The 24,156-nt window shown below is 36.1% G+C and overlaps 3 protein-coding genes across 3 annotated transcripts; 2 read left to right on the forward strand and 1 right to left on the reverse strand.

The window, feature by feature from the left end:
- Positions 1 to 1,490: 1,490 nt before the first annotated feature.
- On the forward strand, positions 1,491 to 5,325 carry LOC120632971. The gene is made up of 4 exons (XM_039902969.1): positions 1,491 to 1,736; positions 2,237 to 2,360; positions 2,577 to 2,693; positions 2,862 to 5,325. Exons 1-4 carry the CDS (start codon positions 1,716 to 1,718, stop codon positions 5,093 to 5,095), a joined length of 2,496 nt encoding a protein of 831 aa, XP_039758903.1. The 5' UTR covers positions 1,491 to 1,715; the 3' UTR covers positions 5,096 to 5,325.
- Positions 5,326 to 6,704: 1,379 nt separating this feature from the next.
- On the reverse strand, positions 6,705 to 14,303 carry LOC120632972 (phosphorylated adapter RNA export protein). The gene is made up of 6 exons (XM_039902970.1): positions 14,127 to 14,303; positions 13,675 to 13,932; positions 11,678 to 12,032; positions 10,985 to 11,076; positions 10,321 to 10,504; positions 6,705 to 8,093 (listed from the first exon to the last, which is right to left on the reverse strand). Exons 1-6 carry the CDS (start codon positions 14,187 to 14,189, stop codon positions 7,834 to 7,836), a joined length of 1,212 nt encoding a protein of 403 aa, XP_039758904.1. The 5' UTR covers positions 14,190 to 14,303; the 3' UTR covers positions 6,705 to 7,833.
- Positions 14,304 to 20,029: 5,726 nt separating this feature from the next.
- On the forward strand, positions 20,030 to 23,816 carry LOC120633412 (proton-coupled amino acid transporter-like protein CG1139). Its single transcript, XM_039903619.1, has 5 exons — positions 20,030 to 20,168; positions 20,539 to 20,687; positions 21,273 to 21,448; positions 21,871 to 22,049; positions 23,530 to 23,816. Exons 1-5 carry the CDS (start codon positions 20,030 to 20,032, stop codon positions 23,799 to 23,801), a joined length of 915 nt encoding a protein of 304 aa, XP_039759553.1. The 3' UTR covers positions 23,802 to 23,816.
- Positions 23,817 to 24,156: the final 340 nt, after the last annotated feature.

A 24,156-nucleotide genomic window follows, 5' to 3' on the forward strand; every position in this document is an offset into this window, starting at 1 on the left:
CACTAAGTACTATTACTGTTTTCCTTGTATTTTTCCTATTGTGTTGTGTTGCAATAAAGTTTTTCTATTCTATTCTATTCTATCACAATGCGTTGTAAATCTACATAATCTAAATCTTGCCCCAAATTACCACAACCGCCATCTGGTCAGTACACTCTAATAAATAAACCGCATCCTGTTCAAAAATGTGACTCGACGCAGCTCAACTCAAGTTAGCTTTAACATTTATGTAATGAACATAAACCTAATAACTAAACTCGGCCGCCCGACAGCGCAGGGTTTGGTGAGGACTATAAACCCTGCTCGCGACGACTATGATAGATCCTCGGTAGGTAGATAGGCTCCGCTTTGCTTGCATTACTCTCAATAAATACCGTAGCAGGAGGAAGTTCACTCTCTATATTCTCATGACACGTCATCTGGTACTAAGCTGCTCGCCAACTAGACCAAATTAAAACCTAAATTGATGCAGCTGACGGAAAGCCTAACGCGGCAAAGTCCGCAAGTCATAGATAGATCCAAACCTTTTTTTTATGTCGTCGCAGAAGTTATTTGCAATTGCAGCATCTTGCATGTAATCGACTGTACCGTCCCGCTGATTGGATACCGAATATGGAATTCTGCTTATCGAAAGTCACGACTAAAATCCTGCGATAATAGCTTGTGGGCCTTTAATACATTAACTGGACGTAGTTATACAAAAATGTTCCAATCCACATGTCATGCTAAAATGAGTTAAATATACAGATCTGCGTATTTTTACATCTACTACTTGTTTCATTAATCTGTTTCAGTCCTCAAGTGACAGTTTTCGGTATTTCATTTTGACATTACGTTCCAACCCACATTTTGTCAGATTAATGCAATATGCAAGTCATAAAAAATGTATTAATCCGCAAGAAACATTTTAATAAACAATATTATTTTATTTCACCGGGAAAACAATGTTTCAATACTTTTGGAATGTTTTGACAAAATTATTAAATGGTCTCTTTTCTTAGAAATAATGTTTCAATATGTTTGGAACATTTTATCAAAATTACAAAATTTTCATTTTTCTTGAAAATAATGTTCCAATTCTTTTGAGACGTTTACACAATATTGTGAAATAATGCTTTTTCTTGAAAACACTGTTCCAATACTTTAGGAACATTATAAAAAAATATAAAATATTTATTTTTCTTAAAAAATAATGTTTCTATGCTTTTGAATGTTTTTTAAGAATGAAAAATAATTGCAAAATTAATGTTCCAATGTTATAGTATCGTTTTAAAAATACGAAAAAAAAACATTGTTTCGTTAAAATTAAATAATGTTTCATTGGATGTTCCACGGTAGCCCGCGAAATTCAAATTTTCGTACGTTTTTTACAATTTGCCGGCCATTGTCAAGCTTTACATTGAACAAAATATGATTCGCGTGAATGTGTAATGTGTGTATGTGTATTACTAATACTTAGTATTATTTTATAAAAATAAAATAGTCTAAAATTATTCTAAATGATTCAAACAAATAAATTATGAGGATGCATTTGAGCACTCAATTTGTCTAATAATAATCAAAGTGCATTTAACTATTTCCGCTAAGTCGATTAACCTTGACCGAGTGAATCAGTTTTGTAACAAGTGTCATAAACGTCGTTCGTGTTTTATTATTATTAATTACTTTGCAATTACTTTGAGTTACTGTTTTGGTGATTTATCATCGTAATAAAAATGGAAGAAAACGGAAGCGGGGTAAGTTTTATTGCAATACAATTACTAAATAGAATAGGTAAGACTTTAGACTAGGTAATTAGGTATTCATTTTGACCGTTATGCGTGTATTATAATAGGCTTGATACATAATAATACCCAAGTATTTATTGACTGTTTACACCTTCGATCAAATATTTATGGTAGATGCACAGTTCCATATAAAAAATGCGTATAAGGCATGCCGTGATAAATCAACATTTTTTGGTTAAAATAGGTTTTATACCTATTTTAACTATGGTACCTAATTAATTATTATTGTTACTGGGTCGTCATGCCGGACGCCGCTCGGCGTATACCGTGTTCGATTCCTGGCACGGTCAACACTTGTCTGATGAGCGCATTGTTAGCTGGTTGTACAATATGTATCGAAATGATATATTTTGTATTTATTTAATATGTAGATATGTGTAGTTTGGAGCTAACCGACCGTGAATGTGAAATGCGTCCAATATTTATTTATTTTATTTCTTGTTATATAGGTTCAGTCCTTAGCACAGCTATTAACTAAACGGAAAAAATTGATGGATCTCCGAAACACCATAATATCTATAGACACATGCAGAACAGAATTGAATACCGTAGATCTTGTGGCAAATCATCACAGTAAGTATTTATATATTTAACTAACAGTATAAAGCTGAGAATTTGTTTATGTTGTTTGGTTGAAAGCGCTAATCCACTGTTTCAAAATTATTAAAAATACTTTAATACAGCTAAATCTACGAAAAATAATGTAAATGTTTAGATGGTTGTTGTTCAATAACAAAGAAACAGCTAAACAGATTCTGATAATAATTGTTTTTTTTTTAATGTTTGTAGGTAATCCCGTTACTCCATACTCAAATGAGCAACGATCCATTTCTCCACTGCCATTTTCACCCCTTACTCCACTTATTGCTATGAAAACAACTAACAAGAACATCAGTTTATCAGAAGGTAGGTGTATCGCAGTTTTGATTCAAATCTACATTATAATATTATATGATTACAAGTAGCTATAAGATATATATTTGTGTACATACGTGTCTTTACTGATTCGAGTTTAACTAATTTGATCCAGGAAAAGTGAGATGACGATTAATTACAGGCAAGGTGTTGTTTCAGGTCCATCTAATTCAGGTGTTTTACAGTCAGATATAGAGAATATTGTGTCTGTTCCACCATGTTCAACCGAAACGCCATCTTCATCACCACTTCGACCGATGTCCCCAGAAACCCAAGAACTGTTTAACACACTAAGTGAACATCAGAACATATTATTAGACAATAGGGATATTTCACATCATGAGGATATCGTATGTGATTTCGATAGCGATGATAGTGTTAGGGATCCGAATTTTAACATATGTCATAAACGAGGTGTTAACATAAGCGAGTCAACTACTTCTTGTTCATCTTTGAATAATAATGAAGCATGTGCTAATAATTTAATGTTATTAGAAGAACAGCATAACGATATCGAAGTTAAATCAACTACTGATATACCAATAGAACCAGTACCCGTAATAAATGATGATGATACTGTAAAAACTGGTAGACCAAAAAAAGGACGTAAACGTAAATATCCTCAGAGTCGTGATGAGAGAAAACGTAATAAATATAATAATATAGAATATACAACAACTAAAAATGAAATAATTAAACCTAAAGTTTTTGTAGACTATCGGTGCAAGTGTTTAAAAAAATGTGCTGACTTAATTCCAGTAGAGGTTAGAAAACAAGAGTTTGAAAAATTTGTTAAACTAGGTTCCTTTAACGCTCAGGTGCTTTACATAATATCTTGTGTCACTGAATATAATAAAAAACGTAGTTACACTATGTGTAACGTACCCGGTGCAAGAAAAAAGCCCAGACAATTCTATCGTGTATATAAGATCAAAGACGTACAGGTATGTCGCGATATGTTTTTGAAAACATTTCAAATAACGACTCAAAAAGTCACAGTGTCATTAAAAAAACGTAGAAGTGGCGAACCTATTGTGGATGGTAGGGGAATACATAGAGGTGACATAAATAAGTTGACAGATGAGGATCATAAATTCATTGTTGATATTATTAACAATCTTCCGAAATACGAGTCACATTATCGAAGAAATAATAACAGTGGCACTTTATATTTACGACCCGGTATGACAATAAATAAAATTTATGATATATATACAAAAGAACACGCAGAAATGTATGGTATCGATCGCAAATGCGCCTCCTTTGCGACATTGAAAAAGATTTTCTATGCTGATTTTAATTTAAAATGTAAAAAATTAAAAAAAGATACTTGCAATAAGTGTGACCAATTATTCAATCAAATCTCTAATGCCAAAACTGAACAGGAACAAGAAGATGCTAAAACTGAGAGGCTTAAACATTTAGAAAGAGCAGAAATGTTAAGAAATCAGATGAATCAGGATTTTATAGACGCAAGAAACATACCGGATGTTGAGTGTTTAACCTTTGACTTGGAAAAGACATTGCCACTACCGCGGATACCAACAAATGTTGCCTTTTATAAAAGGCAACTGTGGCTTTACAATAGTGGTATCCACTCTGCATCTGATGACGTAGGACACTGCTATGTTTGGGTCGAAGGTGAAGCGGGTAGAGGGGCGCAGGAGGTAGGATCATGTTTAGTGAAATATATTAAAACAAAACTACAGCCGTCTGTTAAGAATCTTATACTCTGGAGCGATTGCTGCGGAGGGCAAAACAGGAACATTAAAATAGTGCTCTTACTAAAAACTGTCTTAAGTTGTTGTCACTCAACATTAGAAAGCATTACATTTCGCTTCCTTGAATCTGGGCATACCTTTTTACCTAACGATACGGACTTCTCTAAAATTGAAACTGCTTTAAAACATCACCAGCGTATATATACAGCCGAAGAGTATATAGATATTTTTAAAAATGCTAAAAAAAAGAAACCGTTGCAAGTACAAAGAATGGAGAAAGCTGATTTTTATGGAACTGAAAAGATTGAAAAAAATATAATGAACAGAAAAAAATTTAGTGACAAAAGTAAAGTAAGCTGGCTAAATGCCAAAGAAATAAAAATAGAAAAAAATAAATTATACTCAATATTTATGAGAACTTCGTTTGAGGAAGAGTTTAAGGAGTTGCTTATAGACAAAAAGAACAGAGAAATAAAGAAAGATGATTTAATTCTTTTGTGGCCTAACGGAAAACCGATCGCACCAGCTAAGTTGGCCGATTTAGAATCAATGTACATGTTTATACCGGAGGACTGTGTCCAGTTTTATAAAAATTTAAAAAGTTCGGATAAGTTTATCGATGATTTTGATGGGTTTGGCGGGGAGCCTGACTTCGAGATAATTGATGAATAAATCATCAGTTTTTTTTAACTAAGTTTTTTATATTTGTTGAAAACTTATTGTGTGCTCAAGTTATTTTCTAATATATTTTTGTTTCATTTAATTGCTAAAGCTTCGTTCATTGCAAAAGTTGATGATTTTGATTTTTTATTTTAACCGATTTCTTGTTAGTCTTAAGTTTTTCATAATAAATCCTTCTTATTTCGTAACAAGTCGTATTTATTTAAAATTAATAAATGTGGAACGTTTTTACAAAATATACTGAGTGCTACTTCATACAAAAAATATTTTTTCAAAAACGTTCCAAAACGATTTTTCCAAAATACCTATATTTCAAACAGCAATTTTGAAATAATACTACTATGATAGAACAATATTATTGTAATACTTAAATAAAACCTACAGTATTGAATTATCCTAGTTCAAACAAAAAAATGCCGAGTCAAAACACAAAAATGTATTTATATTGGTTTCAACTAGTTGTGGATTGGAACATTTTTGTATAACTACGTCCAACTGTGCTCGTGAAGTTCGAGAAGTCATAAAGTTTGATTCGGACTATACCTACACTATAAGTTATAGGGACACTCAATCTAAAATATAGGGGAGGCAAACAAAACACCGATTATTGCCTAAATGCGGACCTACTAATTGTAGGTTAGCATTCCGTAGCCCCAACTAGAGCTTTAACGTCGCGTCGCGTCGCCGGTACATTATGATCATATGATTACGATCGTTATTTCTTTATTATAATAATATTATTATACATTATTATAATAATGGAATGTATGTCATTATATTTATTTTTAATATTTTAAAAACACACTTTACAGTTAAATGTTGTGAAAAAATTGTTCCAATTATAAAGAGCAAGGAAGAAAAAATAGAGTATATCAGCATACACCCAGCCTTAAAGTAATTTTCATAGGCGGATAAAATAAAGCCCAAATATTGGCTTGTATTTGAACTTGGCTGGTGCATAAAAATAGTATAAATTCATTTTTAATATTGTATTAGTTATATTGAAATGATCAATGTGATTATTTTGGAGCAAGTAATTTACTATTTAGTATAGATACAGTTATCTACCCCGCTAAGGTCCGTTATTCACATTTTTAGTAGGTACCAAAGTCTGAAGTGGGAAACTGATCAAGTTACGATGTTAGTTGATGGCAACTTTCCGCAGTTGCTAGCTAAATTTTAGTGGCTAGCAGAATCGGGCTGCTGGTCAGAATACAACCAAAAATTCAATTACGTATGTTTACTCTATGGGCACCTTTGTCACAAGTCCGTCTGTTGGTAATGCCTCAACCAACGGTTCGGAAGGCCGATTTAATAAAATCAAATAGCATTAAAAAAACTAAATGATAATTTCATTAAAAAAAATCGCTATAAATAACGTCTGACTCTTACCTATTATATGATAATGTTTTTTTTGAATACTGTACTTTGGGAGATTTTATAGACTTTGGAATAAAGTTGATATAACGGAACTAGTTTAACCAAGCTTGCCCGGAGAGTTTTATTTTCGAATTTATAATAAATGGGTTGTTTGCTTGAAACCAATTTTGCATAAAACAATAAAGGAGCGATTACATTAAAAGAGAAATAAAATAAAATATTTAATGAAAAAGAAGGATATATTTTTGTATAAATAAAGAAGAGAATACTCCTCAGTATCACACTGGATGTATCGAGCTTGCGCACGGGCCGCAACGCAACATACTGTATTTTTTTAATGACTTATAATAAGAAAAGTCCCGACTGATCAAGGCCCAGCCTAAACTAAGAAAGCTGGTATTTTGCGCAGAGGTTCCTGGTTCCCTTAAATATATAGATAGATACAAAATAAGGGCGGGGTTGTCAAAATTACAACAACCTTGGGCTCTGAAAGTGGCATATAGAAAAATTACAGGAAACTAGGAATTTTACATGGACCATTTTGCTAGTCCTACTGCAATAATAATTTTCACAGCCACCTTTACGTAAAGTATGCTTCGGTCCTTATAATAACAGGATTTAGGCCTTTCAATGTGCTGCAACGTGGCGTGTCCTAGTTATCTTTCTATGTACAAAGTACCATAGATGGGCGGCTTTTTGTTACATGAAGAAAAAAAAAGGATTAGGTCATTTTGAAGATCAATATTCAAAATGCAAACTATGCCATTAAAACACGTCGAACGCTATAATGCGGCGTGTACGAATGTGTGATGTGATGTGCGATCAGCCTTAACATGAATTATTCAAGTACACATTGACAATATCTAAAAAAAACAAATTTTATCACAAGCTGCTCAATTCGATGACATAAGAAACGTATAATTTGGCAGCGTGGTGTTAGATGAGTAGTCAACTTTACTAAGAATTATACCAGGAACACAGAGATAATACAACCAGCATCGCCACATATGACATAATTTTTTCCTGAATCACTGATATATCATTTTTAGGAAGATAATGCACCACCGTTTAGCAACTGTCCAAATAGTTACTGAAATTGGGGTTAGAAACTCGTCAGCAAAATCCAATGCGTTGGGTATTAATTAATGTAACGACTCACAAAATACTACAATTGTTTTCAACTCACACATTTTTGTTGCGTGTTCCTTAAGAGCCCATACCATTAAACACAAAACGCACAATTTCTAAACCACATAATAGCAGTAACAGTAATGTAGACACGGGGGCCTAATAATATCACTTGGCTCTAAAAATTAAGAGGCACTCAGCACCAGGGGTAACTCGTATATTCAGAAGAGGTCCATATCTTCACTGCACATAACTTCTAAGAAATCGTCATCATCGTAACTTTGCACGGGACGTGGTTCCGTTCGGTCCGGGAGGGGGGAGCTTGGGCGAGGCGGGGAGGGGGGCAGCTCCGTGTGCGACTGCGCGTCAGTGTCACTCGAGCACTCTCGTGCGTCTGTTGCTGGTGACGGCGGGGGATTGGAGCCGTGCTCGGACTGCACTGCCGCCTCGCTCCGCGAAAGTAACGACGGCAGCTCCGAATCTGACGACAAAGAAATTAAAAGAAACTTAGTACTTAGTGTGACCAAGAACATCAGAGTAAAGTGGATGTTATGAATACTAATAATAATAATTCTTTATTCGGAAACTATGACACATTTATTATTATTATCAAACTCTTTATTTTTATGGCACAACATTAAAATATACAAAATATAATAAACACAGAAACATAAAGAAAGAAGTAGAATACAAGAAGCGGCCTTATCGCTTAATATCAATCTCTGCCAGGCAACTTTTGTATCAGAAAAAAAAAGAAGAGGACCCATCTAACATAACAGAATAATTAAAAAAATAATAATCAAAGTACTTACATAAGATATTAATATTAAATACACAAAATAATTACAAATTAGAATTTTTGCTTCCAGGCAGCCCTACATGGAGTTATATACTATTTTTATATTGTTTTAAATCTCAAATAAGCCTGGAATTCTGCAGCCAGGCTTTTTCAGAAGTGTGTGATTTGAGATTCTAGTAGGTACGAGTAAAATAAAACCTATTTTACCTTGACGGTATAGAGTTTGATATGCAATTACGATTCTTCGATTTAGAGCGAGCAATCTTGTACTAAAGTTACTGAGAACCACTTGGCTTGTTTGTCTTGTGGCATTTGCGGAGCTTAACAGTTCCAAAACTTCAACTGTCAATTATACAATGTGTAACGTAATTACAAAATACTGTTGAAGGGTGTATAAGTATATTTCTATATAAGTGAAAATATTAAATCAAAATAAGCTTATTTATTTATTCCATACAAACTAATTAAAAAAATGTGATGTTTACTTATGACAACCCTATTAAAGATAAAAGACCGACACGTGCATAGTACCTACGCTACGCGACGCTTACCTAATATAGTGACAGGAGTCACATGATTTTAATTATGTATGTGATGTTAACGCCGTATCTAATTTCTTTAAGTAAATACTATGGCAATGGTTTACTCAAAAACTTTGAGCGATTTTACAGATATGTCTCAGAGACCGTAAATAATGTGCCTCTAAAGCCTCTGAAGTATTATTTCGGTTTTCATTTACACGTTGAATATCGACGGTCCCTACGTAGTTTTCTCTTACTACATATGGCAAATTTTACAGGAGAACGCTTAAAGTTTCAAACATGTGTATTTCATGTTCTACTTAACATTAAGCCTTGAAATTTGGTACAAAGTTTTCTTAGGTGATATATTTTACGAAAAGTAGATAATAAAAATACCTCTTAGTGCACTCGTCACTTATTTTCTTGTACATGGCAAATATTACTATTGCATATAGCTTAAGTGGTACTTCTTGACTTTTAGAAAAGAGTAAAGAGTGCTGCTTTCAGGTAGACTGCACGATTTCACGCCAGCGTGCAGACATTTTTAAAAACACAAGCTCGAAAGTCAAACTCTCAAATTTTCTGCAGAGTATCCTATCAAAAGAGCTGAGTAAGTAAACATTTCTCTCTCTACTCTTCTGCTGCGAGTATTTAATTTCAATATCAGCAGCATTAAAGATAAATTATTCATATATTCCACTTCAGTTAAAGAATGAGGCGTTCTTCTAACGGCGCAATCTCTTCCCATTTCTGCGATCCTGGTAGAACGATTCGCAAAAAGTTAGGAAAATGAAATTTCCTTGCTAAAAATAAAAAGCTGTAGCCAACAAACCCTTTATTGTATCGGCAAGCCAAAGAGTGCTGCTTTCACTTAGACTGCACGATTTCACGCCAGCGTGCAGACATTTTTAAAAACTCAAGCTCGAAAGTCAAACACCCAAATTTTCTGCAAAGTATCCTATCAAAAGAGCTGAGTAAGTAAACATGTCTCTACTCTTCTGCTGCGAGTATTTAGTTTCAATATCAGCAGCATTAAAGATAAATTATTCATATATTCCCACATCAGTTAGGCATCAGTTAAGCGAATCGTTCTACAATCGTAGAACGATTCGCATGGTAGATGGTAGTATTCGACAGACAGGTTTTTGGGACAGAGCTCATCCGGGAAGTACTATCAGAATGCTTATTTCTGTCGCTAATCAGGATTGTTACAATGCTTTCTAGTCTTAAGGGCGTCGTGGCAGTGGCAGGTTGCAGGACATTTCCTTGCATGCCCCGCAAAGTGTTGCGCTATTTACAGGCGCTGGTTGTACACTTACCATCACGTTGGTCATCTGCTTGGTCCGCCAATTATTATATATTTTCTCTATATAGCATAAAAAAATCACCTGTGAGGCTCTGTTTCAACTGCTCCATGACCTTCTGGCGATTTTTGGTGCGCGTCTTCTTAATTTTGCGCAGGTTTAGACGATCCTCGTTGAATATATCGTTAATCATTACTTGCGACACTTCATCGTCGCGTTTTAATAGGAAGAAAAATATACCGCCCGATGTGCGTCTTCGAGTACCATTCTGCAAAATAGAAATAATGTGACGTCCTCGCATTACTAAGTGTGTTAAGAACAAACAGCAGAAATGAAAACAATAACTATGTTTTTAATTTATTAATTTACTTGATCTTTAATATTTATAATGTATTTTCAATATATAATATTAGCACGGCTAAATACACACTTATCTCACAATGATGAAAAAATAATTGTTAAAATAACTATTAAATTAACAAAGACAATATGATGATGAATGATGGCTTAACATACTAAGCATGCCATATAATAATATATGTTAACTTCACACATTGCTTTGCAAGGATCTTCTTGCACTTATATTAGAATGAACAAAGCCCGCTGCATAATTATAATGCAGTATCATGGTAGTCGCTTGCAAGATTATTATATTGGCACTGCAATGCAAAACGCATTGCAGTGCCAATATTGCAGGGCATGGTTTTTGTGTTGTGTTTTTTAACAACTTAAAGCCAAAAATACTTACCATAACAAGCATTCCACCATCCGCTTCAATCCTCTGCGTTTCTTTAAAGATTTCTATAGCTTTACTTGCTCCCGTTACTTGTACTATCCTAGCTAGAAGAAAATAGAGGTTATATAACACACACACATTATAATTTCATCGGAGCAGTGAATGTAAGTTATGGTGTAATAAAGCTTCTCTTTCTAGTCAACAATTTTAGTTCTCTCTATAGTCTAGTGTAACACACAATTTATAAGATGGCAGAAATTATAAGCTCTTTAGCAAAAGTGGCCTGGTATGATATTATGTGGCCTGGTATTAATTATCATTTCACACTATGTTCCAGTGATCTGGTAAATATACCAGTCAGATTACACTGTGAGACTAGTTAAATGAAAGTAACTTTCACAAAACTTGGCAATAAGACAACATTTATCTACATTAATATTTTGAATAGGAAAGATTTTTGTTTGTTATTAATAAAATTACTGCACAAATTGAAGTAATACTTTCAATCATCACTAATAGACATAGAATATTAATTAATCCTTTCCAAATAAGGGGTTTATTTTATCATCAAGTATCAATCCTTGCTTTACATCATTATTATTGGGAAACATAGTTCAAGTTGTAATGAAAATTTTAATTAAAATACATACAAATGGGGGTGTTTATGTCTAAGAGTAAAATATTGGTGTCTATTTGAATACTTACCAAGTAATTCCTTTTTGTCCTCATTTAACTTTTCAGCTATGTCTTGAGCTACCAAATCTGTTGGTTGTTCTGAAGTAACAACAAGGTCTTGTAAAGGTCTTGGCATCTGCTTTTCTTCTAGGGGATGCCCACTGTTTATCTTTTTACCTTGCCTAAACTTTTTATTAGATCTGTCTGAATAGCTCCTCTTGTTACTTTTATAGTTATTTTGTTTATAATCATGATTGTTTGTAAATATTTTCTTAGAATAGTTATCATCTAGCCTATATTTAATAGTGTAATCATAAGATTCAACGCCATATCTACTTTTCTTTGTTACATCGCAGCTTACCATATCTTCTGTAAGCAGATCCTCCTGAAAAACGAAAATAAAAGCAACATAATGTTAATAACTTAGATAAAATTTAAACATGTTTATCAATTTGTGCTGTATTTTTATTTACAGATTATCTTTGTCTGTAACAAAAATTCAAAATTTCTTTATTCATGTAGGCCTATCACAGGCACTTGCATTCATACATATAATATGTTTACATAATTGTAAGGGGATGGTAGCCAACTTAAACCTAAAGCTACGAGGGTTACAAACGCGCCCTAAGAAGAGCCCAAAACAAACTTAGCCGGGTAGATTTTTTTTTTTGTTATCACCAGCTCACAGTAAATTAATATTAAGCTATGAAGTATGAAAAGCAATTCACACCCAAGCTATTTTATCATTAAAGCAATCCTTAACGTGATAATAGGATTTTCCTGTAAGCTTACGTTTTAAATAAACTTTGAACTTATTGAGAGACATCTCAAAGATTTCATTCAGATATTTGTTATAACACTTTTCAAATTTGGTGTTTAAAGCATAGGAGATTTTTGGCATCACAAAATTAGTCATAGCAATGGCAAACAAACAGGTAAATGAAGCCCTGGCATAAAGCACCACAGCATTGTAGCTCTTACAAGATTGCAACATTTGTATTTTTTTAAATGCAATTGCAGCATAAGTGTTTTGTGCCGCAAGCTACAGCTTTCATAACACCAGTGCCAAAATAAATATATATTTTGGACCTTACTTGGATTATAGGGTAGGGTAACATGCATGGGAAACCTTAATTAAATATTCTGCCACAAGCAGCAACCCTTTTTGTTTGCAAAATACATGTATAAATGACTAAATAGTTGGAATCATTCAACACAAGAATTGTGTAAGGCATCTTATAATGTGAGGTTTTTATTAAAGTGCGTCTGGTAGCACACTTCAGTTAATATTGGTAACTGAAAACAGATTTTACCTCTTCTTGTTCTAGACAAACTGCCATTAAATAAAAATCAGGAGCCAATTTGTATGTATATTTAAGTACTAAGCTTACTGAAGAGCAGCAGTTAAACTTTAACAGCTTCTCAGAAACCTGACACTTTTTGGGAGGTTCATATTTATTTCTATTGATGCCAATAATTGAATAAACCAACTTTAAAAGTGGCTACTAAACCAACTTTAAAGATGGCTGCATATATGGAGCTTAGAGGCTAACTTACTAGACAAGTAAGTTAGCCTCTAAGCTCCATATATGCAAACTTCTTAAAAATCCACTGTTAGATGCCATACATTGTTTTTACTGGCCAAATATGGGTTTGCATATTTAACTATGGATTGTTAGTCCCTGGACAAGAATTGTTGGTTATTGAGGTTTTCTGTTAAAAGTTTCACCATCCCAGATTAAGAAAATAGGCTGTGTCCACCTCAGTCCTCAGAGAATATGTTAGTCAATCCTGGTTATTATCTCTAACATGGGTGGGTTGTGCTTTACAACACTTCTAAATCAAATTAGAGAGACACCTGTGTCCAATCCTAGGTCCAATGTCAATATGCTTATGACTGTCCATTAGTTGATCTGTATAAGTTGTAATGTAGATCCAAAAAAGTCATAGGTAATTAGAGAAATAGATAGGTTAATTAGAGAAAGCTACAAGTCAATTATGAAAAATAAAAAATATTATCTATTTACCTGCAAAGCTTTACACCAAACGTTATATTTCTCTTTCTTGTCTGGTTGCGCTTGTGGCTGCGGACGTTTTGGCCTCAGTTTAGTGCGTTTTGGGCGTCGACGCAGTTCGTCGTCCGTATCAGAGCCCGACGATTCCAACCCTGTGTCTTCGTCACTCTGCTCATCCTGTATCTGCATGTTCACTAAAGACGGCGGGTTAAAGGTGTCTGGACGCGTCAGAGGGATGTACGTGCCCTCTTCTACGTCGGAATCCTCTAACTGTAACAAAAGTCATTGCACTTTATGGACTGCTTTTTGACATTAAGAAAACATTTCCAACAATGGTGTATGTGCAAATATTTGCTTAATTTAGTTCATGTACGATAAATAACAGCAAATAAAGTAAAAAATAAGTAAAATCACTTTTATGAAAGAGTTTGAGCAGTATAAAGTGTCAAAGCAAACGGCCTTACCTCGCCATCTTCAAGTTCATGGGACACCTCGACATCCAGTTCTCCTTCTGTCGTTGACATCATACTTGCGGAAATTAATCACAGTTGAACAATAATTGCACATAAGAGTGTTTTACAAATTGCAATAATTCCGCCTTTATTCACCGTCGCTGGTTTTTTGCTGCTGTCATTTATGACAATAAACCATAGACATTCTAGATAAAACTGTCAGATGTTACCACTTCGTCATAGATAAAATTTTCTATTTCTGTCCTAAACCAGCAAAAATAAATCATAATCATAAAGCCAAACACCAAAAAGCGTATTTATAAAGTATTTTCTTTTTCGTTTGCTGTTTTTGCTTTTAATGTTCAAAGGCGCATAGGAACAGAATATTATGTCAAGCATATTAATATGCATTTCGTTATTAAATAGAAAGTGATTCAGGTCTCTAGATTCTATGTGAGAACTCTTGTGTTTGCTCTAATTTTTAATATACACCGTTTTAATATACCACACAACCTCAAAATAGTCTGTAGCATTATGTATTTTTTGTTAGCTTTTAGCAACTAGATTGTAGCAATAAATTTAATCACTGTCAATATTGTTTTTCAAACAGGGCGGCTTTTGAAGCAGTAAGCCATGTATCAATTCCGGCTCACAATCGAGCCTCACTCATCGACCTAAGATATGCCCGCCTGCCCTCAGAAACACCTCCTCTAGGTGATTACGAACCTACAGAGCATAGAAATCCTGCGCAACCTATCAAGTAATTAAAATTTATAACAATAACTAGTACCTAATAATAAATAATACAGATTTATTTATGAAGGTTACTTAATTTAATCGTAAATCTTGAAATTCCCTCTCTCCTCTTCTCTAGAGAGGAGAACATTGTCCGCCAGCACGCCGTTAAAACATGCTGTTTATAATTAATACTAATAGGCACAAAGCTATAATAAATTTCATCGTGTGAGGCATACCTATGTAACGAGTACGCAGAATGCAAATGCGAACGCCTGTAGTTAAGAGCCCCATAGTATAACTTTCTTTTAATTCCGAATCTTAGGGATATAATATTAAATAGAGTACTGTAGAGAACGTAGGAGCTAGGTTAGGAGTGTCTCTCCGTGATCAAATAGAAATTAGGAGATCCGTAGAAGTACTAGTTTAACCGACATGGCTCAAAGAGTCGGGAAGGTGAAAATTGGCAATAGGTGGGGTGCATAGCTAGGAGAATCGATGGACGCTGGTGTCCCTAGATGCTGGAATAGCCACTGTGACCGGCAAACGCAGCGTCAAACGAGTCGCATACAAGCGGCCCAGAATCGTGGATTTTGGTAGGTACTTCCTACAGAAGACCTTTGTTCAGAAGTGCGTGTCAATCGCTTGAAGTGATGATGATGATGATGAACAGTAGGTACGGGGATCGACAACTTTCTCCGATGCTTTTAGGTTAAAGCACACGTCTACCGCCTGTAACTACCTACTAAACATTAATTTGTTGCAGGCTTTGGATGGCCAATTTCAATCTTCTACGAACAATGTTCGGCGCAGGAACCCTTGGCCTGCCGTTGGCAGTTAGCCAAGCCGGTATCATGCTTGGCCCCATAATGAGCATGTCATTAGGACTTCTTATTATGCATATGCATCATACTTTGGTAATAATTTTTTTTACCACATTTTAAACAAAGCTTGCAGGGTGCTGTCAGTGGGTTTATTATAGGCTATTTAACATCACGTAGCATACGGAGTCGAGCAAACAAAGTTAGTAATAGCAATCGATGTAGATCTAATCAATATAATTGGAGTTGGTAATAGCGGTTGCGATTATACCTACATCGTACATACTGAGCGAAGCGTTAGCTTGCAGTGCAAAATTACCTACACTGAATTAATTAATATGACACCTGCTCTTTATAGTCTAAGATCTGGTAGAAGAAATGTATACCCTCATCTGCACGGCTAGCATGGGCAGGAGACAATTATCTCCCCGGGTAAAGGATATAAATGTATCTTCTCTTCTCTTCACTGGTGCACAAGTGGCAATAATATCCAAGTAAAATATGAGTAATAATAAATTGCCCTATTCTATGTTCCAGTGCTTTAGCAGGTAGACACCCCCCCTCCCCCCATATATACCCTCCCCCTCCCCCCAGATATAACCCCCCCCAGATATATCCACTTTTATATTATATAAATATTATTTTAGCTCCTGCATGCGCTCGCCCTGCTGTTTTTATACTAATATAGTGTATATATTTAGTGATACGAAATAATTGGTAGATAATAAACTCATCGAAATATCGCGGTTTACAGTTGTGGTGTTTAAATGAGATCAGCCGCCAACTGAAAATTCCTCATATACCTTACAGGTATGGATTTCGCTTAGCTCTTCTACATGGACCAGATGTATGTCATAAATTCGGAGATTACGCACCGTGAGATCTTTGCTGTACTTACTATTTTAAACTTTTTACTGGATAAACTTAAAAGTTCCATGTTTTGTAAGTAACGCCCTCCCTAGCACATTGGCTTCTAGATGAGACAGTACTCTCTGGAGAACTTGGAACGATGCTCATGTTAGCGCTAATGAGCGCAAGTAGTTTTTTAGGCTTAGTGACAGGAACCAACATATTGTTACTAACAAATTATGGAATTTATTCTGAATCAAAGATGATTATTATATTTGTATTTAAACCCATTGAAGTGCTTTCTGACGTCTTTTGAAGTTTCGGAGGGCCAGGTTTGTTTCCCAGGGTTTTGATAACCAGCTAACCAAGCACGTGACGTATTCTGCTTTAGAAATCTGGTCAACTGTTGGACTAAAGAACTCTCCCTACGGAGGCGTTTGCCCATAATCTGATTTAAGCAGATGGTAGGAACCTAACAGCTGTAAACTGTCGTTCTGGTAAACGTGCTTCCATTTCCAAGATTGCATTTATTATCAGCCCCCATTCAGGATGCTTTTGTGATATTTTCCTTAATTAAACAGTTGAAATAACTAGCAACTTTTGTCTATACTATACTATAATACCTAATGTATATGGAGGAAACGAGGAGGAGGAGGAGTGTAAGAAGTACATTTAGACCTGCCAATTTAGTTTAAACATTGGTGTCCAACAGAATAGGCACCAAAGAAAAATCATGAAATTTAGCCATTTGGCCTAAGTAACATGTGGGCATTGCATATATGTACTAACTAGAGATGCACCGAGTAGGTACATGTTTCGCCTAGTAACCGAGTACCGAATTTTACTCGGTTTCATTGTCCCCAAACCGACAGGTACTAAGCTGAGCATCTCTGCTCAGGTTTTTATATCTTAGAGAAGCGAAAACAGGTTTTCACAGGCATGGCATACCGGACTACGAGCGAGCGTTAATTCTACTCTCGGGTCGCTTGTCGAGTTTAGTACGTCTCGTATACAGTTAGCAAGTGTCTTTTATGCATGTTTAATAACTCTTATATGCAAGAAAATAGTGTAGTTTACGAAGTATACAACGTCTCCTATAAAGGTTGCAAGTGTCGTTTATGCAAATTTAATACTTCTCGTATACAGGAAAATACTGTCGTATCTGCAAGTACAGTACCTCTCGTGTACAGGTCGCAAGTGTCTTTTATGCAAGCTTAGTACCTCTCGTTTACACGAAAATAGTCTTATATGCAAATATAGTACGTCTCGAATACATGTTGCAACTGTCTTTAATGCAAGGTTAGGTCGTCTCGTATACAGGTCACAAGTGTTTTTATGCAAGTTTAGTAGTAGGTACCTCTCGTATACAGGAAAATAGTGTCGTATCGCTCGTATTAAGATCGCAAAATTCTATGCAAGCTTAGGTCGTCTCGTAAACAGGCCGCAAGTGTCTTTTTTACATGTTTAGTACCTCTCGTATGCAGGAAAATAGTGTCGTCTATGCAAGTTTAGTACGTCTGGTATACAGTTAGCAAGTGTCTCTTATGCACGTTTAATTTCTCTTGTATATAGGAAAACGGTGTAGCTTATGCAAATATACTACGTCTCGTATACAGGTCGCAAGTGTCTTTTATGCAAGTTAACTAAGGCTCGTATAAAGGTGACTATGTTTTTTATACAAGTTTAGTATGTTCATCTCGTAAACAGGTCACAACCTTAATTAAATAGGGGAAATCGTATCTTTGTATGCTGTCCAGTACCATTCTGGCTCGTGCTTAACCGAATAACTCCGCATTTAAACAGAAATATTGTACCGAGTAAAAGTTATTAAAAAACTGCCGAGTATGCTAAGTACCGATCAATAAACGAGTAGGTACTTGGCCGATCACTAGTACTAACTGATCCAAATTGCAGATTTCAATTTACAGAACAATAGTAGCCACGTTCATGATACTGAGCCAGCTTGGCATTTGTACGGTGTTCGTTATATTCACTACAGATAGCTTGAGAGATGTGAGTATGCTATTATTGTAAGTATTTTGTTTTTGAAAAGAGAATTCGAATTATAAGGTTTTAATGTAGCCTTTATTATCTATGTTATATCTTTTTTTTTTTATTCTTTATTTATTCGGGACTTTTCTTAACAATATGAATGTCAGCCCCATCGTTCCCTTTACGAGACTATATTATATCTTAGTAGTAGAGCTCGCCGTGACTATAGCCATGTTTATTTTTGCCGCTAAGGAGCATTCTTTAAATGCTGTGTTCCGGTCTGAAGGGCGTGGTTGCCGGTCTGAATACAGGCACACTACGCCTCAGATTGATGGAGGCATGTTCAAGGACGTGCTACTTGCATGCCCTGTGAAGTGTTGCTCTGTTTATAGGCAATGGTTTTTCCATTTACCATCAGGTCGGTCATCTGCTTCAATAATTACCATAAAGCCAACTTCGTTTAGTGGGCTTTGGATATTTGGGTTTGACCCCAGCAGGGCTAGCACAGGCAGGAGACAAAAAATATAACCCCCGATTATGAAGGTGCCCACCTTTTTAATCACTGGAACATGGAATAAAAGAAGTTTACCCCCTTTATTAATACACATGTGTTTTATGGATTTTATTTCCACTTGTGCGCTAGTGCTCTGAAAGTTGATTAAGCTGTGGGAGAAGTTAAATTTATATCCTTTCCCCGGAGATGTAATTGTCTCCTGCCCATGTCTAGCCGTGCAGGAGACAAAAAATATATCCCCCGATTATATCCCCTGACAAGGAATATAATTAACGTGTCCACCTGTTAAAGCACGGGAACATGGAATAGGACAAGTTTACCCCCGTTTATTATAACACATATATTATTTTCACTTGTGCGCTAGTGCTCTGAGAGTTGATAAAGCTGTAGACTGCCCATGCTAGCCATACAGGTAGCGAAGTTAAGGAATTCATAGCGGCAAATTTGGTAGGTATAGTAGGAGATTTTACACAAACTGTTTTCCAGTTATGGGAATCGAACCCACAGCGTCGGACAAAGAAAGTAGGGTCACTGCCCACTGCGCCACTCGTCCGCCGTGTATGTATCTGAGCCGTAAGTGTTAAGCCACATGTGCCTAATGCACTTGATGAAAATACACGCAAATGCACGAATTTACATGTTTATAAATTCATGCATAAGCGACTATTTATTTTATTCATAACTAGCATTACACAAGGAACTTACACACTTAATTCGTTTACTCCTTTTCAGATAATGGACTGGCAATCATCAAAACCTGCCATAGCGGCACTACTCCTGCCATATCTTTTCCTAGAATATTTTATGAAGTCTCTAAAAATTGTCAGTTACATATCAATGTTTGGTAAAACTACTTATGTTTTTTTTTGATTACAATATTGGTACAAATCAATAAGTACGTACTAAGCTAGCGCATCTCTACATGATCAAATCAGAAATGAAGAGATCCGTAGAATAACTAGAGTTACCGACATAGCTCAGCGAGTCGCGAAGCTGAAGTGGAAATGGGCAGGGCACATCGCTCGGAGAACCGCTGGACTTTGGGTCTTAAGGTGCTGGAATGGCGACCAGTAAACGCAGCGAAAGTCGGATCCCAACGAGGTGGAGAGATGACATCAGGCGAGTCGTTACGAGCGGCTGGAGGCAAGCGGCCCTGGGCTGTGTATTGCGGAACTACAAAAGACCTATGTCCAGCAGTGGACGTCGATTGGTTGAAATGATGATGATGAAATGATGAAGCTAGCGAAGGATCAGGACGTGGCATCGACAGGGTCTAAGTACAAAAAAATGGCAAAGTAAAGACCCAAATTGAGGCAAGTTACCTGCATACGTTGCGGGTACGTGTTCTGTGTAGCCAATCACACGAGTGTTGCTCAAACTCCCGCGTTGATAGGTTGCACGTAAGATGCATGCCTGCATTGCAAACTATAATTAAATATTCCTATAATTAAATTTCCTTATATTTTTCACAGATCAAAAAAATATATTGATAAGATTAACGATATAATTTCAGGTAATTTCTCGAACATAATCGGTTTGATGTTGGTTACATACCATGTTTTTTACGAGCCTCATGGTAGAGTGACGTACGCCAATACAGATTCCATAGCACTATACTTCGTTATTGGGACTTGTTTGTTCAACCTAAGTTCTCTTGCAGTGGTAAGAAACCGTTCTGCGTCCTTCAGTCTGTTAACGCCATACTTTCGGGCGAACAACGACAGTTTCAAAGCAAAGACCCACCACAGTGCGCCAATGCGGGTTAGTGGTCTAGGTTTTTAGCGAATTTTTGTTAGTGTAAATAACCAGGACGGACGGCTTGACGTGTTCTGAAAGGCTATTCTTTAACGGAAAAATACAGAACAACTAATAACATGCTAGGTATGCTAAACCACTGATGCATGCTAAACATCCGATGCATGCCAAAAAACCGTGGGTTGCTAAACACCCGATGCTTGCCAAAAACCGTAGGTTGCTAAACAACCGATGCATGCTAAACAACCGAGGCTTGCTAAACCACCGATGCATACTAAACCACCAATGCATGCTAAACAACCGATGCATGCCAAAAAACCGAGGACTGCTAAACAACTGATGCATGCTAAACAACCGATGCATGCCAAAAAACCGAAGGATGCTAAATAACCTATGCATGCTAAACAACCGATGCATGCTAACCAACCGATGCATGCTTAACGACCGATGCAGCTCCAGATCGATTGATATTTATTTATATTATGATTTTAGGTTCTCTCTCTAGATAGAGCACTAAAGAAACCTAAGGTGTTAACAAAACGCTACGGTTTAATCAACGTCTGTATGATCACGACAACCACTTTTCTGACTGTATTCGGGGTGTTGGGGTATTGGTCTTTTGGTACTATGGAAGAAAACGTTTTGAGATCTCTCCCTTTTGACGACAAGTAAGAATAATTTTTTGAATCCTTACTAATTTAATTATAACGAAAGTATGATTGTTTGTTAATCTTTTCTAAACTCCCTAACTAACTAAGCAACCAATCCACTTGATGTTTAGCATAGAGTTAGTTGGAAGGACGGAGGACGGACTTTTTAAAATAATCAAAAGGTGATTTGTGGATAAAATTGATCATTGTTCCATCATTCAAGACTCCGCCATCGGTGACCGGAAACACTTCAAACACACTCAGACCCCAACGATGGATTATGTGACTTACATTATAATGGGTCAAGTCAAATTTAACGCGTCTTTCTTGGTTTGGTGATTATCAGCCGGGCCGAGCCTCTCCCAAACCAATATCACGGGTCCGCTACTGTTTAGCGATATTTTTAATAATTACTAGGTGCTTGATTCGCTTTGTTCCAGCTCAGCTATGTTAGCTATAGCCTTATATTTAGTGGCAATTGCATTCGCATACCCTATCCAGTGCTACCCAGCCATACAGATCATATTGGAGATATTACGAAACAGGAAAGAAACTCTATCGCCCAAAAATATGGCTATCATCGAAAAAGTAGCAAGACCTATTTTCGTGACAACTTCTTGTAAGTCAGCGTACATTACTCATCGATGATTGGTACTGAATTAATAAACACAGTGTATTTTCATCGTTAAAGTACGTAGTAACTATGAATAAGCAATATTCAAAATAATTGAAGTTTACTACATTAATTTGAAGCTGTGATATACACGTAACAGCTCGACTTCACTTTCGGGGGGGCCGAGTTCTAATCCCTGCATGCACCTCTAACTCCCCTAAGTTATGTGCTTTTTAAGTAATTAAAATATCACTTGATATAACGGGGGAAGAAAACCTGCATGCCTGAGAGTTCTCCATAATGTTCTCAATGGCGTGTAGAGTCCATCAATCCGCACTGGGTTAGTGTGGTGGACTACGGCCTAAATACTTCTCATTGTGGGAGGAGACATGTGCCCTGTAGTGAGCCGGTAATAAATAATAAATAAATATACTACGACAATACACACATCGCCATCTAGCCCCAAAGTAAGCGTAGCTTGTGTTATGGGTACTAAGATGACTGATGAATATTTTTATGAATAATATACATAAATACTTATAATACATTTAACATCCATGTTCATCACCCAAACATTTTCTAGTTTTTTTTTTATATTAATAGGGGGCAAACGAGCAAGTGGGTCACCTGATGATAAGTGATCACCGCGGCCGTAAACATCTGCAGCACCAGAGGAGCCGACGCGTTGCCGGCTTTTAAGGAATTTGTTTATCCGCCCCTTGAATAACCCTAGATTGTATTTAAACACATCAGTTGGGAGATTGTTCCATAATTTACAAGTGCGCGGTAGTAGTTTGGGAATCGAACCCACGGCCTTGGATTCAGAAAGCAGGGTCGCTGGCCGCTGCGCCAATCGGTCGTCTAATGGGCTGATGATGAACAGCAGTGGACTTCCATTGGTTGACATGATGACGGTGATGGACAGTAGCCTATAACCACTTTAAGGGTTGTAAAACCATCAGGGGAGTGGAGCCCAAAGGCTGGGCGACATTGAGGGGTAAAGAAGCATGTAGTTATCTTTTTGACTACCTTTCTCTTATAATTATTAACTAGCTGTTGCCCGCGAATTGTTCATCTGCGTTAAAAACAAATGGCATTCAATTTAGGTGTAATTCTACTGAAATTTTTAAGTTGTGTATTCTTATGTAAGAAAAGAAAGTAAGTTATTATTTAAATCGGTTATCATTTGACGGCGTTATGTCGTCCCCTCTCCCAGAAGAACTGAGCTTAATTTCGGTATAAAAAGCATCCGATATTACTTCTAATACCTTCAGGAATATGTGTACAAAGTTTCATGATGATCGGTTCAGTAGTTTTTGCGTGAAAGCGTAACAAACAAACTTACATTCACTTCATACTTCTTCATAATACTAGTAGGGATTAGTAGGGATTTGTCTGAAGATAAATTATAATTTTTTCATAGATCAATTATATTATGTTTTCACGGAGTTTTCGCGCATTATAATGGCAATAATATCTCTTGCAGTTTTAATATGTTACGTTGTGCCGATTCAAGGAGCTTTTGTTGCGTTCGTCGGCAACCTCTGCACAACACTGATTGCTCTAGTGTTCCCCGCTTTGATGGAGATCTGCCTTTTGTATCCAAATAATTACGGAAAATATCATTTTTACTTGATAAAAGACCTGATCGTTCTTGGATTTGGACTTTCGTGTGCGATCCTTGGTGTAGCACTTTGCACTTACCTTATCTATGTAAGAATTCTCTGTCTGCATTCACCAAATGATGATTCGATATGATTATACTAATTGGTATTATTAGTTGCAATAGCTCTTTTTGAGACAGAGCTCTACGCCATATTTATTTCTGCCCCAAAGCAGCATTGTTGCAATGCTGTGTTCTAGTCTGTAGAGCGAAGGTGGTTGTTGTTATAATCACGGTCACATGAGGCATAACGTCTACGCTGCCTGGTGCAGACCTATACTTATTTATTTATTTAATGAATTTAATTATTGTACACATAGCAACTACAAATATGTAAAAACTTCACAAATTATTTAGATGTATATTATTTATAGGTAACGAGCGTACCCAGCCCGCTTCGCCGGGCTAGATTTTGCTTTATTTTATTTAAACAATAAACTTACATCATTA

Source organism: Pararge aegeria, chromosome 21, assembly GCF_905163445.1.
Source record: "Pararge aegeria chromosome 21, ilParAegt1.1, whole genome shotgun sequence".
NCBI lineage: Eukaryota > Metazoa > Arthropoda > Insecta > Lepidoptera > Nymphalidae > Pararge > Pararge aegeria.